Source organism: Neofelis nebulosa, chromosome 7 (assembly GCF_028018385.1).
Source record: "Neofelis nebulosa isolate mNeoNeb1 chromosome 7, mNeoNeb1.pri, whole genome shotgun sequence".
NCBI lineage: Eukaryota > Metazoa > Chordata > Mammalia > Carnivora > Felidae > Neofelis > Neofelis nebulosa.
Window position 1 is genome coordinate 147993457 of NC_080788.1, and position 15965 is coordinate 148009421.

Below are 15965 nucleotides of genomic sequence, written 5' to 3' on the forward strand. Positions count from 1 at the left end.
AGGGACATGGGGCCCCAGGCACCTCTAAAGGCAGGGTTTTGGCAAGACAAAGTGGCACATCGTACTTCCCTTGGACAGCTAATTCCCTCCCCTGGTCCCCATGCAGTGCCCCTGGCGTGGTGCCGGTCGCTGTCCCTCGTGGGGTCATCACGGGGCTCTGGGGCACCTGCTGTGGCGGATCAGTGTGGGGGAGGGCTGCCTCGGCTGCCGAGGGCGTGGCAGTGGGATGTGGGCCGTCAGGCGCTGGGTTTTGTCAGAGACCACACACCCGTCCCAGCCTAGGTTTGCAAGGCCCGTCCTTTCCAGAATAATCCTTTCACAGAAAAGTTGGTGAGGCGATGAAATTACCTAGTGTTGACGCTTTTCAACCATCGCGCTGAACTCTGGGTTTGGCTTTCAGAAACATTCACCGTGTGGTTACAAGAACAAAGAGATGCTTTGGAGGTGTTCACGGATGTCCCTTCCAGGGGCCTCTCCCCGACCCGCGGCGTCAGAGCCTGCGGTGGTGGTCGTCCAGGGCAGCCGTGAGACACCAGCCTGGCCCGGGGCCTGGCTCATTCCAGCCTGACTTGTTGCCATAGCGTCTCAGCAACCCCTCCCCTCCCCTTATGGGCACCTGCTTCCAGGCGCCTGCAGATGCTTACTGTGTATATGCAGTATTATGTGCAGGCATATGAGGTATTTGTGTAGTACCCTCACCTGGATGGTGCGGACCATCTCCCCCCGCCGGGGGTGCCTCTTTCAAGCAAAGTGACCTTGGGCGACATGATATTCTTTCTTACAGACGGTGGAGGAGGGCTGGGGCTGCCAGGCCAGCACACACACCTGCCCTCCTCGTGGCAGGGCCACTGGAAGGTCTGTCCGTGCCGAGAAGCCCTGCAGTCGGCACCCCGTGAGCACATGTGGGCCGTGTGCCGGCCCGTGTGCCCCGAGGGGAGGGAGCAGCTGGAGAAGGCTACACGCTGCACCATCCGCACCGCGTGATGTGGGGGACAGCACATGTAGTGTGACGGCGAGAAGGTCAGCGGTTGCCGGGCGTTTGGGGGGAGGGAGGAAGGAACAGGTGGGGCAGAGGGGATCTTCGGGCCGGGCGATTCTTCTGTAGGAAACGGTAGTGGGGGAGACACGAGGACAGCAGCCTGAACAGCAGGCTGACTGGGGCAGCACCGCGGACAGGGTGCAGGCTCAGAGAACCTACTAGGGGTGGACCTTACTGTGAACTCCGGACTTTACTCAGCTGTAATCCGTTCACATTGGCTCATCGTTCGCAACAAACGTGGCACACGGGTGTGAGCTGTTTATAGTGCACAGACTGTCCCATCCCCGTGCTCCACGCCCAAAGCCACCAGAATGTTGTGCGTCAACTGTACTTCAATAAATTAAAAAACAAAATCTATTTATTAAAAGAAGTCTTTGTGCCGTACAGAAAAGCAAAAGCACCTGATTGCCCTGCGTGATGTTGAGCTCGCTGTGGGTGGAGGTCACCTTGCCCTCCTGCCTGCCGGGGGCAGCGTACGGGAACATGTTCGTGGCCTTCTGCCCATCCACCAGCCGGGTGACCTCCATGTCACCTGGGACGTAGCCGGAGATGAGGCACAGGAGCTGGATGGTGCTACGGGTGTCACCGAGGGGGTCACACGAGGAGTGGAAGAGCTTCACGGTGGGGGGAATGAAGTTCATGGCACACGCTAGGGGTGAAGGTCGCAGCGTGGCGTCAGCCCCCTGAGCCCACGACACCCACGTGCCCGCCCAGGCGCCTTCCTCCTCTCCTAGCCGCTCCCGCCATGCCTGCCTCCCTCCTCCAGCCCGACCCTGGCTCACCGCTGACGGTCTTGTTGATGGTGGGGGACTCCGCGTGAGCCACACTGCAGGTGAACTTCTGTTTGGCCCACTCGCCCCAGACGGTCACGTGGCTGGTGGTGGTGTAGAGGCCAGAGGTCTCCTGGAGGGTGGCGGGGAGGGTCACGACGCTCTTGTTCAGGGACCCTGCATCCCAGGTCACGGTCACCGGCATCGGGAAGTAGCCCGTGACCAGGCAGCCCAGTGTCACGGACGGGGCAGTGGCGATGGTGCCTTTGCAGCAGGTGGCCAAGGGGAAGACGAGGGGGGCCTGGATGGAGGCTGTGGGGGTAGAGGCAGTGTCAGTGCTGACCGGCGGAGTCTGAGGGGGAGAAGTGTGGGGCAGAGCGGGGTGGTCGGGTGGAGGGGCGCACGGGGACCCCTTCTCCAGCCTCAGGGGGCAGATGCTCATTTTGGACTCTTGTTCCCCGAGTCTGCTAGCAACGCCCTCCCACGAACCCCTGTGTCCCTGCCAGAAGCAGGGGTGTTCTTACCTTTGGCCAGGACACCCTGCCCGCAGCCCTGAGTGGCAGGAACGTGGGGTTCTTGGGGAGCAGAGGTGTCTGACTCGTGTCCTGACCTGCGGAGGCTCCGGGGAGCCCGACTACAGGCCCCACTCATAGCAGAGCCCAGATCAGTCCTCCCCCACTCCCCCAGGTGGTGACTCCTCCCCGGAGCCCAGACCCCAGCTCATTGTCCACGCTGCCCCCTCAGTCCAGTGAGACCGACCAGTCCACGTGGCCTCGCGTCAGGACGGCTGAGAGCAGTGATACTAACCCGCTCCACACCCAGCCTCACTAGCTCTGCTGATTCAGACCAGCTCAGGTCACGGGAGTCCGCCTTGGTCCGGCCTGGCCCACGTCAGCCCAGGAGACCCGATTTCAAGCAGGCTAACTCATCTGAGTTCAGTCCACAAACTCCACCAAAATCCTTCAGCTCCGTTTGGCTCAGCCTGCCAGCCAGGCTTGTCGTACCTGCTCAGTCCCACTCAATGTAGCCTCACTGACCTTGGCCACTGGACCTAGCAAAACAGTACACCCTGCTTGACTCACTGATGCCTGATTCAGCCAGACCAAACCAACTAGCTGAACCCACTTTAGCTCAGCCCAACCCAGTAGAGGCCAACTCAGCCCAGCACAGTTCAGGTGAGGCCAGCTCAGTCCAGCTTAGCCCAGTTCGGTTTAACCTGGTTCAGCCCAGCCCAGCCCAGCCCAGCCCAGCCCAGCCCAGTTTAGCCCAGCTTAGCCCATCGTAGCTGAACTGAGCCCAGTTCAGCCCAGCCCAGTTCAGCTCAGGCCAGCTCAGTCCAGCTTAGCCTAGTTCAGTTCAACCTAGTACAGCCCTGCCCAGCCCAGCCCAGTTTAGCCCAGCTTAGCCCATCCCAGCTGAACTCAGCCCAGTTCAGCCCATCCCAGTTCAGCTCAGGCCAGTTCAGTCCAGCCTAGCTCAGCACAATTCAGCCCAGCCCAGCTCAGCCTAGCTCAGCCCAGCCCACCCTAGTTTAGCCCAGCTTAGCCCATCACAGCTGAACTAGCCCAGCTCAGCCCAGCTCAGGCCAGTTCAGCTCAGCTTAGCCCAATTCAGCCCAGGTCAGCCCACTTCAGCTCAGCTTAGCCCAGTTCAGCCCAGCTCAGCCCAGGTCAGCTCAGCCCAGCCCAGCTTAGCCTAGTTCAGTTCAACCTAGTTCAGCCCAGCCCAGCCCAGCCCAGCCCAGCCCAGTTTAGCCCAGCTTAGCCCATCCCAAATGAACTCAGTCCAGTTCAGCCCAGCCCAGTCCAGCTCAGCCCAGCCCAGTTCAGCTCAGGCCAGCTCAGTCCAGCCTAGCTTAGCACAATTCAGCCCAGCCCAGCTCAGCCTGGCTCAGCCCAGTTCAGTTCAGCTCAGCCCAGCTCAGCCCAATTCAGCCCAGCTCAGCCCAGCTCAGCCCAGTTCAGCCCAGCCCAGCCCAGCTCAGCCCAGTTCAGCTCAGCTCAGCCCAGCACAGCCCAGCTTAGCCTAGTTCAGCTCAACCTAGTTCAGTCCAGCCCAGCCCAACCCAGCCCAATTCATCTCCGCCCAGTCCAGCCCAGCCCAGCCCAGCTTAGCCTAGTTCAGTTCATCCTAGTTCAGCCTAGCCCAGCCCAGCCCAGTTTAGCCCAGCTTAGCGCAACCCAGCTGAACTCAACCCAGTTCAGTCCAGCTCAGTCCAGCTCAGCTCAGCCCAGCTCAGCTCAGCCCAGCTCAGTGAAGCTCAGCCCAGCCCGGTCCACCTCAGACCAATTCAACTCAGCTCAGCCCAGCTCAGCCCAGCTCAGTGAAGCTCAGCCCAGTTGGCCCAGCTCAGCACAATTCAGGCCAGCCCAGCTCAGCCTAGCTCAGCCCAGTTCAGTTCAGCTCAGTCCAGCTCACCTCAGCCCAGTCCAGTCCACCTCAGACCAGTTCAACTCAGCCCAGCCCAGCTCAGCTCATCTTAGGCCTGCTCAGGCCAACTCAGCACAATTCAGTCCAGCCCAGCTCAGCCTGCCCAGCTCAGCCTAGGTTAGCTCAAGCTGGCCTAGCTCAGTCCAGCTCAGCCCAGCTCAGTCCAGCTCAGCCCAGCTCAGTCCAGCTCAGTTCAGCTCAGCCCAGCTCAACCCAGTTCAGCCCAGCTCAGTCCAGCTCAGCCCAGCTCAGTCCAGCTCAGTTCAGCTCAGCCCAGCTCAACCCAGTTCAGCCCAGCTCAGTGCAGCTCAGCCCAGCTCAGTCAAGCTCAGCTCAGTTAGCCCAACTCAGCACAATTAGTCCAGCCCAGCTCAGCCTAGCTCAGCCTAGTTCAGTTCAGCCCAGTTCAAATCAGCTCAGCTCAGCCCAGCCCGGTCTACCTCAGACCAGTTGAACTCAGCCCAGCCCAGCTCAGCTCAGCTCAGCTTAGCCCAGCTCAGCCCAACTCAGCACAATTCAGTCCAGCCCAGCTCAGCCGGCCCAGCTCAGTCCAGCTCAGCCCAGCACAGCCACCTTAGCCTGGTTCAACCCAGCAGCCCAGACCAGACCAGTTCAGCTCAGTCCAGCTTAGCCTACCATGCCCAGTTCAGCCTGGTTCAACCCAGTTCAGCACAGCTCAGTCCAGTTCAGTTCAGACCAGCTCAGGTCAGCCCAGCCCAGCCCAGCTCAGCCTAGCCAAGCTTAGCTTGGTTCAGCTCAGCCCATTCCAGCCCAGTTCAGCCCAGTTCAGCCTAGCTCAGCTTTGCTCAGTTTGGCTCAGTCCAGCCCAGCCTGGTTCAGCCCAACCCAGCTCCGTTCAGCCCAGTTTAGCCAAGTTCAGCCCAGCCCAGCCCAGCCCAGTTCAGCTCAGCTCAGCCCAGTTCAGCCCAGCCCAGCCCAGCCCAGCCCAGTTAAGCCTAGTTCAGTCCAGAACAGCCCAGCTCAGCCCAACCCACCCAGCTAATCCCAGTTCAGCCCAGCTCAGTTCAGATCAGCTCAACCCAGCCCAGCTAAGTCAAGTTCAGCTCAGCTCCACTCAGCCAAGCCCATCCCACTTAGCTAGCTCATTCCAGTTCAGCCCAGTTCAGTCCAGCTCAGCTCAGCCCAGCCCAGCTCAGCCCAACTCAGCCCAGGGCAGCTCCGCTCTGGCCTCTGCCTGCGTCCTGCCTGCAGACAGGAGACAGGCGACCCTGCTGCTTCTGGACTGTGGGTGTGTGCCCGGGTGTGTGCCGGGGGAGCAGGGGGAAGGTGACCCCCGCCCAGCCCTTGGAAGGCCCTGCTGACGGTGGAGGGCTGGGTGCGGGGGCAGTGTGGGCAGGGCGGGCAGGTGTAGCGCGGCATCCACGGTGCCGGCCCGCCCCCGAAGGCGGTTTTCTCCAGACACTCGGAGCCCTTTCAGGTCCGTTGCCGGAGTTGCCGTTTCTTGGGCTTTCTTTCTTCGGAAGGTCCTTGGGTTGCTGTGAATCGTGCCTCGTTTTCGATGACGCGTTCTTAGCAGGTTTCTGCTGACGCAGCGGAACACGACTGCTTCCTGGGTTTGTTTGGAGCCCCTGCTGCTGTTCTTGCTGGTTCTAAGGGCTGTGTGGATTCCGCTGCCTTTTCATCGTACGTGCTTGTGTCGTCTGCATTAGTGACAGTGTTACATCTGTCCTTTCAGTCTCAGCAGCTCGTTTTCGTCCGTTGTCACACAGCACTGGCCAGGACCATCTCCAAACTGTTTGACCGCACTGCTCACAGGAAAAACATTTGTACTGTAACCTAACACCATACATATGTTATGAGCAGGTGGCACACGCACGTTACCCTTCCATACATACGTTGTGTGTGTTCTTACGTGGCTGAAACGTCTTCACACGCAACACTTACCTTGGTACGTTCAGCCGATTACGATTTCTGTCCCCACCTGGCTGATTTCAGTCTGCAGGTGGGCCCGACACACGTTGTATAAAGGTCGTGACGCAGCACCCTGGCCTCGTCGCTGGTCTGCACTGACTGAGGGAGGACCTTGAACCCCACGACCTGCCCCTGTGCCTGGACGGCAGCCCGCTCCCCTGCATTCTAGCTGCACCTGTCTGAGGTGGGGCCCCGAACCCCACGACCTGCCCCTGTGCCTGGACGCCTGCCCGCTCCCCCTGCATTCTAGCTGCAGCTGTGGCAAGGACTGGGCTTTGCCCTCAGACCAATCTCTCCAGGGCACAGTCTTCCCCGTGTCTGCCTGTGTCTGCTTGTCCTCTGATGCCTTCAAATCACTGTCTGCCGGGCAGTTTTTCCACTTTATACTTGTGCCTGCAAAGGTTTAGTCTGAGACAACGACCGCCGTTGGAATCAGAACCACTTTCTCTCCTGTGGCTTTTCAGAAATTTTCACTTCTCTGTGACGGGTGGAGCGCAGCGTCCGTTCTGTATGTTTGAGGGCTATTTGGATAGCCTCTGTGAAACATCTGTTCGATTCTCGTGTCCATTTCTCTACCGAATTGTGCGATTTTCCCAATTGATTTGCCGGAGTGCCCTGCACATTCTGGATACTCTGAGAGCGGAATATGTTTACAGGAAATATTTTGCAAGACTTTGAAATGCACCAAAAGATTACTCCTTACAGGGGGCGCCTGGATGGCTCACTCGGATGAGTGTCTGACTCTTACTTTCGGCTCAGGTCTGATGGCGGGGTCCCGGGATCGAGCCCTGCATGGGGCTCTGTGCTGAGTGTGGGGCCTGCTTGGGATCCTCTCTGTCTCTGTCTCTGTCCCTCCCCCTGCACACTCTCTCCCTCTAAAAAGAAAAAGATGACTTCTCCGAGGGACCGGGCGGTCAGCACCCGAGTGCCTGCGGATGGGGCGCCGGGTGCGGCAGCTCAGGCAGCGGGGTGGGCGGGGCTCCGGCGCCTCTGAGGCTCTGGGCGTGTCTCTGCCGGCCCAGCTCCCTGCAGACTCAGATGCCCTGGTTCCCCGGGCAGTGTCTGAGCGTGGGGTGTAGGGGGTGTAGGGGGCCCTCCCCTGTGCAGTGACCGAGCCGCCATCTGGGGGGCCTCTAATAGTCCACTGCCTGCTGCGTGTGGTCCGGGAGCGCGGGGCTGATGTGCCTGCCCCACGCAGGCTGGGGCTTCAGCAGCCCCTGGGGGCGGTCTCGTGGCCCTGTACCCCGCTGATGGCCGGCCGACCTGGGTCCCGGGGGTAGGGAGTTGGGCCAGGGGGCCTGGGGGACCCCGTTCCTCCAGGTCCGCCCGTCCAGGTGGCTCCTGTCCAGCCGTCTGGCTGGCCCGACAGAGACCGCAGACACTCCTCACGGGTGTGGAGGCTGGATGCCCACATCAGGTACCAGCAGGCGTGGTGTCTGGGGGGTCCCCGCTGCCTGGCTCACGGACGGCGTCTTCTCTCTGCCCCTTCACGTGCCGGAAGCGGGGAGGCAGCTCGCTTTTTCATAAGGGCACTAACCCCAGTCGTGGGGGCTCCACCCTGACGACCTCTGGTGCCCCAAAGCCCCGCCTCCTAACACCATGACACTTAGAGCTAGGATTCCAACACACGCAATGTGGGGACACAGTCGCATCCTCCCCTTCCCGCCGCCACCCACGCTGACGTCTGTGCGTCTTGGGCCCCCCGTGGGGACAGGGTTCAGGCGCCAGCTGGTTCCCTCCCAGTGCGAGTGGGAGGAGGGCGGGACCAGGTGGGTCCCAGGAGCAGGAGTGAGGCCAGCCCGCTGGTCCGTGTGTGTGTGAGGTACAGGTGGAGGTGTGAACACGGGCAAAGGGAGATGCGCACAGGCCTGTGTCTGAGCGGAAGCCCAGGGTAGGGGGTCCCTGAGGAGCGGCAGGCAGCAGGAGGCCGACCTCAGGGCTCACCCAGGAGCAGCCTGCAGGGCCTTAGGGGGTCTGAGGGGTTGCATGGGGAGGCACGTAGGTGTGTGTGGGTCCCTGGGGGAACGTGGAGGGGGGGCCCACGTGGTATGGCGTTATTGGAAGGCCACAGGTGGGGGCCTCAGGGCCTGCTGGGAGATTGCTCTCAAAGAGCGGGCGTTCCCGCCCTGAGAGTGGAGGGTATGGTCATGCCCTGTGTTCCCGCGGAGGCCATGGGGTCAACCAGCTGCCGAAGACCCCGGCGTTCCGGTGGGAGGGTGGGAAGGATGGAGACTGATCTCTGGTCCAGGGGATGGAGCGGGGGCCCAGGGCCTGGGGACCGAGAGGGAGGGGGTGCTGGGCAAGCCGTGTGGATGGTGTGGTCTCCTGGAGCCCCCAGGATCCCTGGGGGCCGGGGCGTTCTCCCCACAGCTGCCCTGTATTTGGTGCGGCCCCCACTGGTGAGGCAGCCCCTGCCCACGGGGAGGTGGGAGGTGCTCCCTGAGCGGTCCTGAGGCACCGTGGCCGCGCTGGCCACGACTCTCTGCCCGCCCTGGGCCTCGGCCTGGGCTGTTGACCTGCACACTCAGAGCCCACTCCCCTCTCCCACTGCGTCCCCAGAAGACCGCATCCCCCCGTGCTGGCCTCCCTTCCCCAGGGCCCTTACTGGGAAGGGCTGGCAGGTGTGGTCCCGCCTCTGCCCTCGAGGTGCACGTGTCTCCCACAACCCGGGGCACCTCCAGGACCCGAGACCCCCAGGCACTGCAAGGACAGAATCCCGACTCCATCGCTGCTGGCCAGGGACCCCATGGCCTCCTGACGCCAATGGACTGCCCGCCCCCACTTGGCATTCTTCCTGTAGAACTTGGTCTTTTCTGCCCCCCACCCCCACCCCCACCCCCACCCCCACCCCCGGGTGGTGGTGTTCTCGCTGGGCCTCCCCCCGACTGAGTGTCCTGACCCCTTGGGCTGGTGTCCAGCTTCGCTTACCTGGGACAGTGCTGTCCCCCCGGGCCTCACCCGACCTGGCCTTCACTGGTGCTCCCACCTGGACCCAACTCTCCTGAAATGTGTTCCCCAAATTCAAATCTTGAAGCCCTGACCCCCAGGACCCCAGAATGTGACTGTATTGGGAGATGGGGTCTTTCGAGAGGTAATAGGTTAAAGCGAGGTCGCTAGGGTGAGTCCTGATCCAGTGTGACTGGTCCTCACCATGGACTCACTCCTCCTCTTGTAAGAGGAGGTCGGGGCACAGACACGCATAGCGGGCCGGATGTGTGAGGACACGGCGTCTACATGCTGAGGGGCCACCAGCCCCATGACACCCGGGTCTGCCTGCTAGCTTCCAGAATCGTGGAAACATCAGTGCACGTTGTCCACACCACGGGACTGTCGTGCTTTGCTAGCAGCCCGTGCTAATACCCAATAGGTGCCTCTTGCGGTGCCCTTGGCCAAGTCAGGATGCTCCCCCTGTGCCCCACAAGGCGTCACGTGACCCCTCGCGCCTGCGGCGCACCTCACCCCCCGGGAACCCCAGGGGCCGGGGGTCCTGCTCCCACGGCTGGAGGGACCGACACACGGCACGGCCAGTCTGTGGATTTCACGGGGTGCGTCAACAGAGGAAGACTTTCCCCAGCCGGTTATGGAGTTTTTAAGGATATTTTATTGTCATTAAAAAAGAAAAAAAAAAAAATAAGAAAAAAAAAAGAAAGAAAGAAATGCAAATGGAAATCAAGGAGCTCCAGACATTTAAAAAGAATAAAACAAGCTAGCCAAGCTTCAGCAGTGGCTTTCCCATGTGTGGGAGCCCCGGGCGTCTGTCCCTGGGGCTGGGGGCTCTGCTTCTCCTCCCCTGCGTGGCCATCTCTTCCCATGTGGGGGCCCCGACTTGGCACCCACCCAAAGACAGGGCGGAGAGCCAGTCCTGGGGGTCCGCCCGGCCGTGGGCTTATCTCTCTCTCCCACCCCCCGCGTGAGCCTGTTGGGACTCAGGCCCCGGCCACAGGGTGGGGCGGGCTGGGCCTGCCGCCCTGGCCTCCTGCCACCTGCCACCTGTGTCCACCGAGGCTGTGTCCCACTGGCCCGGGGACCAGGTCACCAGACCCCTCTGCAGGAGGCCTGTCTGGCTGGATGTCACTCTGTCCCCGGCATCCACGGGGCTCCTGCAGCAGCCACAGGCCCAGGCCCTTGTCTGCACAGTCTCCTCTGGAGCAGAAGATCTGACTGACCGTTAGTGACACGTCGGAAGCTTCCTCAGGATCTGGGCCGACGTGGCTGCTCTGGGGAAACCCTGAGTCTTGGAGCCTGGCCTGGATGGGGTTCGCACAGGGGCCGGTCCCTGCCAGACAGACACTGGGATCGCCAGCCGCCCGCCTCCTCCAGGATGAGCGTGCCCGCTGACCGTGCGCGGCCACAGCAGTAGCCTGGCGGCCGCCGTGGAGCAGCCAGCGGGCTTCCACCAGCTCAGGTTGGGGCACAACCTGCCGTCCACGCGATTCTCCAAATGGGGGTTCAGGGCGCAGGATGCAGCTCTCAGGGGCCGCGAGGCCAGAGGGCGAGGGCGCAGGCCCAGGGTGGCTGTGAGGTCAGAGGGTGGCGAGGTCAGAGGGCGGGAGAGCAGGCCTGGCAGCAGGCTGATGCACCGGGATCCTGCGCAGGGTCTGGGGCAGCGCTGACACCCGCCCAGGACGGCTGGCCCTAGGCCCCCTGCCCGATCATGTTCCTGTAGTCGGGCGCGATCGTGCGCTTCAGCTCCACCACCGAGGAGAAGATCCACTTCACCTGCAGCAGGAGGGCAGGAGGTGACGTGGTTGGGACCCCTGAGGACAGCCCCCCTTCCAGGCACCCCCCTCCCTGGGACCACTTGAGTGGGAGGGAGTCTTATGGGGATGGCATGGGGACTGGGAGGGGACAGAGGGGATAGTGTGGGAGTCAGTGTGGGAACAGCCTGGGGTCAGTTTGGGAGCAGCGTGGGGACAGCATGGTCATAGTGAGTCCACAGCTTGAGGTCAACGTGGGTTCTGCAAGGGGTCACTGTAGGGACAGTGTGGGGACAGCATTGGGTCACTGTGGGGTCAGTGTGGGGTCAGCATGATGAGGACAGTGGGTCTACAGCATAGGTCAGCGTGGGGTCAGTGTGAGGTCAGCATCGGGTCACGGTGGGGACAGTATGGGGTTAGTGTGGGGACAGTGTGAGGTCAGCATGGGGTCAGTGTGGGGACAGCGTGGGGTCACTGCAGGGACAGCTAGGGAATAGCATGGGGACAGCATGGGGAAAGTATGGGGTCACAGTGGGTCAGCATGGTGACAGTGGGTCCACATCATCGGGTCAGTATGGGGTGACAGGGGAGACAGCATGTTGACAGTGGGTCCATAGTACGGGGTCAGTGTGAGGGCAGCACGAGGTCAGCGTGGGGATAGCGTGCGGTTAGTGTGGGGACAGTGTAGGGTCAGTGTTGGGACTGCCTGGTGTCATTGCGGGGACAGCATGGGAATAGCATGGGGAAAGGCTGGGGTCAGCATGGGGGTCACAGGCAGGACAGCTTGGGGTCAGTGTGGGGTCACAGGGGAGACAGCATGGTGACAGTGGGTCCACAGCATGGGGTCAGTATGGGGTCCGTGTGGGGACAGCATTGGGTCACAGTGGGGACAGCGTGGGGTCATGGTGGGGTCAGTGTGGGGGCAGCATGAGGTCAGCGTCTGGTCAGTGTGGGGATAGCGTGGTTCCAGTGGGTCCCCAGTGTGGGGGTAGCGTGGGGTCAGCATTGGGGTAGCCTGGTGGCATTGTGGGGGCAGCACAGGGTCAGTGTCAGGGCAGCCTGGGGTCAGTGTGGGGGCAGCGTGGAGTTTGTGGGGACAGGGTGAGGTCTGCGTGGGGTCAGTGTGGGGGTAGCCTGGGGACAGCGTGGGGTCATGGTGGGGTCAGTGTGGGGGCAGCATGAGGTCAGTGTCTGGTCAGTGTGGGGATAGCGTGGTTCCAGGGGGTCCCCAGTGTGGGAGTAGCCTGGGGGCAGCGTGGGGTCAGCACAGGGTCAGCGTGGGGTCAGCGTGGGGGCAACATGGGTTCAGCGTCGAGTCAGTGTGGGGATAGCGTGGTTCCAGTGGGTCCCCAGTGTGGGGACAGCGTGGGGTCAGTGTGAGGGCAGCGTGGGGTCAGCATGGGGGCAGTGTGGGAGCAGCGTGGAGTCAGCGTGGTGTCAGTGTGGGGGCAGCGTGGGGTCAGCGTGGGGGCAGCATTGGGTCACAGTGGGGACAGCGTGGGGTCATGGTGGGGTCAGTGTGGGGGCAGCATGAGGTCAGCGTCTGGTCAGTGTGGGGATAGCGTGGTTCCAGTGGGTCCCCAGCGTGGGGGCAGCGTGGGGGCAGGGTGGGGTCTGCGTGGGGTCAGTGTGGGGGTAGCCTGGGGGCAGTGTGGGGGCAACATGGGGTCAGAGTCGAGTCAGTCTGGGGTCAGCGTGGGATCAGTCTGGGGGTAGCCTGGGGGCAGTGTAGGGTCAGCACGGGGTCAGAGTCAGGGCAGCGTGGGGTCAGTGTGGGGGCAGCGTGGAGTTTGTGGGGACAGGGTGAGGTCTGCGTGGGGTCAGTGTGGGGGTAGCCTGGGGGCAGTGTGCGGGCAGCGGGGGGTCAGTGTGGGGACAGTATTGGGTCACAGTGGAGACAGCGTGGGGTCATGGTGCGGTCAGTGTGGGGCAGCATGAGGTCAGTGTCTGGTCAGTGTGGGGATAGCATGGTTCCAGTTGGTCCCCAGTGTGGGTCAGTGTGGGGTCAGCACAGGGTCAGCATGGGGGCAGTGTGGGAGCAGCGTGGGTCAGCGTGGGGGCAGAATGGGTTCAGCGTCGAGTCAGTGTGGGGATAGCGTGGTTCCAGTGGGTCCCCAGTGTGGTGTCAGCATGGGGGCAGTGTGGGGTCAGCACGGGGTCAGCGTGGGGTCAGCATGGGGGTAGCCTGGGGGCAGTGTGGGGTCAGCATGGGTCAGCGTGGGGTCAGTGTGGGGGCAGTGTGGGGGCAGCGTGGAGTCAATGTGGGGGCAGGGTGGGGTCTGCGTGAGGTCAGTGTGGGGGTAGACTGGGGTCAGCGTGGGGGCAGTGTGGGGGCAGCGTGGGGGTAGCGTGGGGTCAGCGTGGGGGCAGCATTGGGTCACAGTGGGGACAGCATGGGGTCATGGTGGGGTCAGTGTGGGGGCAGCATGAGGTCAGCGTCTGGTCAGTGTGGGGATAGCGTGGTTCCATTGGGTCCCCAGTGTGGGGGCAGCGTGGGGGTAGCCTGGGGACAGTGTGGGGTCAGCACGGGGTCAGCGTGGGGTCAGCATGGGGGTAGCCTGGGGGCAGTGTGGGGTCAGCACGGGGTCAGCGTGGGGTCAGTAAGGGGGTAGCCTGGGGGCAGTGTGGGGTCAGCACGGGGTCAGCGTGGGGTCAGTGTGGGGTCAGTGTGGGGGCAGTGTGGAGTCAATGTGGGGGCAGGGTGGGGTCACGGTGGGGTCAGCGAGTGGTCAGCGTGGGAGCAGCATGGGGACAGCATGGTGACAGTGGGTCCACAGCATGGGATAAGCATGAGTTCATTTCGGGGATAGTATGGGGATGGCGTGGGAGTCAGTGTGGGAACAGTGTGGGGACAGCATGGTGACAGTGGGACCGCAGCATGGGGTCAGCGTGGGTCAGTATTGGGTCACGGTTAGGAGAGCATGGGGTCTGTGTGGGGACAGCATTGAGTCGCAGTGGGGACAGCGTGGGGTCATGGTGGGGTCAGTGTGGGGGCAGCATGAGGTCAGTGTCTGGTCATTGTGGGGATAGCGTGGTTCCAGTGGGTCCCCAGCGTGGGGGTAGCCTGGGGGCAGCGTGGGGTCAGCACAGGGTCAGTGTGGGGGCAGCGTGGAGTTTGTGGGGACAGGGTGAGGTCTGCGTGGGATCAGTGTGGGGGTAGCCTGGGGGCAGCGTGGGGTCAGCGTGGGGTCAGCGTGGGGTCAGCGTGGTGTCAGTGTGGGGGCAGCGTGGGGTCAGCGTGGGGGCAGCATTGGGTCACAGTGGGGACAGCATGGGGTCATGGTGGGGTCAGTGTGGGGGCAGCATGAGGTCAACGTCTGGTCAGTGTGGGGATAGCGTGGTTCCAGTGGGTCCCCAGCATGGGGGTAGCCTGGGGGCAGTGTGGGGTCAGCACAGGGTCAACGTGGGGTCAGCGCGGGGTCAGCGTGGGGGCAGCGTGGGGGCAGCGTGGGGGCAGTACGGGGTCAGCGTGGGGTCATGGTGGGGTCAGCGTGGGGTCAGCACAGGGGCAGCGTGGGGGCAGCGTGGGGGCAGCGTCGAGTCAGTGTGGGGATGGCGTGGTTCCAGTGGGTCCCCAGTGTGGGGTCAGCACGTGGTCAGCGTAGGGTCAGCGTGGGGTCAGCACGGGGTCAGCACGGGGTCAGCGTGTGGTCAGCCTGGGGTCAGCGTGGGGGCAGCGTCGAGTCAGTGTGGGGATGGCGTGGTTCCAGTGGGTCCCCAGTGTGAGGTCAGCACGGGGTCAGCGTGGGGTCAGCACGGGGTCAGCGTGGGGTCAGCCTGGGGTCAGCGTGGGGGCAGCGTCGAGTCAGTGTGGGGATGGCGTGGTTCCAGTGGGTCCCCAGCGTGGGGGTAGCCTGGGGGCAGTGTGGGGTCAGCACAGGGTCAACGTGGGGTCAGCACGGGGTCAGCGCGGGGTCAGCCTGGGGGCAGCGTGGGGGCAGCGTCGAGTCAGTGTGGGGATGGCGTGGTTCCAGTGGGTCCCCAGCGCTGGGACAGCGGGCCACAGTGCGGGGCGGGGCGGGGACACCCACCTTGAAGAGGGTGACAGTGGCGCTGTAGCACACGCTGAGCAGGAAGAGCGTGATGAAGATAGAGATGGTGGTCCACAGCCCATCCAGCTCCCCGTCCTGGTCCTCCGCACAGCTGTCGTCCAGGAGCAGCTCTGGACAGGAAGGGAGCGGTCAGTGCCATGCCTGCCCATAGGAGTGGTTCCCGGGGTGACGGTCGCGGCCCTCCGTAGCCGCAGGGCACCGGCCTCGGTGCCCCCATCCTCCCGCCTGGGCCCGGCCCGTGGGGACGCGCTCCCTCTCTGCTCCGCGCTGTGCTGGGGCTGTCTGGGGGGAAGGCAGCCTGACCGCCACACCCGTTCTCCTGGGGACCCGGCCCAGAGGGTGGGAGGATGAGCAGAGCCCAGGGAAGGGTCGAGAGGGTGGCAGGGAGTGACCCTAGCGAACGAGTGGGTGCGAGTGTCAGGCCAGCCGGGGGTGGGGGTTTTGGTGTGTGTGGGGAGGGGACCCAGTGTCCTGGGGAGAAGAAGGGCTGGTCAGTGTGGTCGGCGTGTGGATGGGCTGCTGAGCAGCCGATGGGTGTGGGAGGGGGTGGGGACCAGGCTGGGGTCCACGGTGAGGGTTCCCAAGCCTGGTTCCGGTCTGGGCCCTGGCACACTGTCCCGTGTGAGGCCCGGTGGGTCAGGTGTGCGTGTGTGCGCGTGTGTGTGTGTTTGTGAAGGTGGCCCTGCTCAGTGGGAGGGGCTTGTTTTCAGCGTCCATGTGGGTGTCCGGGATGGTCCCTCCCCTGGGCACTCAGGACTGCTTGCCTCTGCCCGTTTGGGGCACCGGGGTGAGTGTCCCCACGAGTGGACAGGCCTGGCCCCAGGCAGGATGAAGTCAGGAGGGGCCGCCTCATCTGAGGGAGGGTGAGGGCCTGTCCTCACAGCATGGGTCAGGCCTGGCTACTGCACTGGCACAGAGCTACAACTCAGAGCTCTCAAGAGGTCCAGGGGACGGGGGGAGCAGCGGAAGAGGACAGGCCAGCGTCCCACAGCTTGGGCGGGTCCAGACGTGGGAAAGACCGTGCGCCCCGTTCCCTGAGGGGCTC

At 63.2% G+C, this 15965-nt stretch overlaps 1 protein-coding gene and 1 gene segment (V, D, J or C); both read right to left on the reverse strand.

The window, feature by feature from the left end:
• Window positions 1–1356: 1356 nt before the first annotated feature.
• On the reverse strand, window positions 1357–2460 carry LOC131518009 (immunoglobulin heavy constant epsilon-like). The segment is given in 3 exon segments: window positions 1357–1688; window positions 1822–2121; window positions 2334–2460. Coding segments are annotated over 3 exon segments (744 nt in total).
• A 7294-nt stretch (window positions 2461–9754) lies between these two features.
• On the reverse strand, window positions 9755–15200 carry LOC131517860 (uncharacterized). The gene is made up of 2 exons (XM_058740529.1): window positions 14900–15200; window positions 9755–10890 (listed from the first exon to the last, which is right to left on the reverse strand). Exons 1-2 carry the CDS (start codon window positions 15135–15137, stop codon window positions 10340–10342), a joined length of 789 nt encoding a protein of 262 aa, XP_058596512.1. The 5' UTR covers window positions 15138–15200; the 3' UTR covers window positions 9755–10339.
• Window positions 15201–15965: the final 765 nt, after the last annotated feature.

What these genes read in the sequence shown, in the direction of transcription:
- LOC131517860 (XM_058740529.1), bottom strand. Translation starts at nt 15,137, where the DNA reads ATGGGGGCACCGAGGCCGGTGCCCTGCGGCTACGGAGGGCCGCGACCG. An exon ending in CCACTGTCACCCTCTTCAAG is followed by an intron (nt 10,891 to 14,899) that starts GTGGGTGTCCCC and finishes CTCCTGCTGCAG; the next exon opens with GTGAAGTGGATCTTCTCCTC.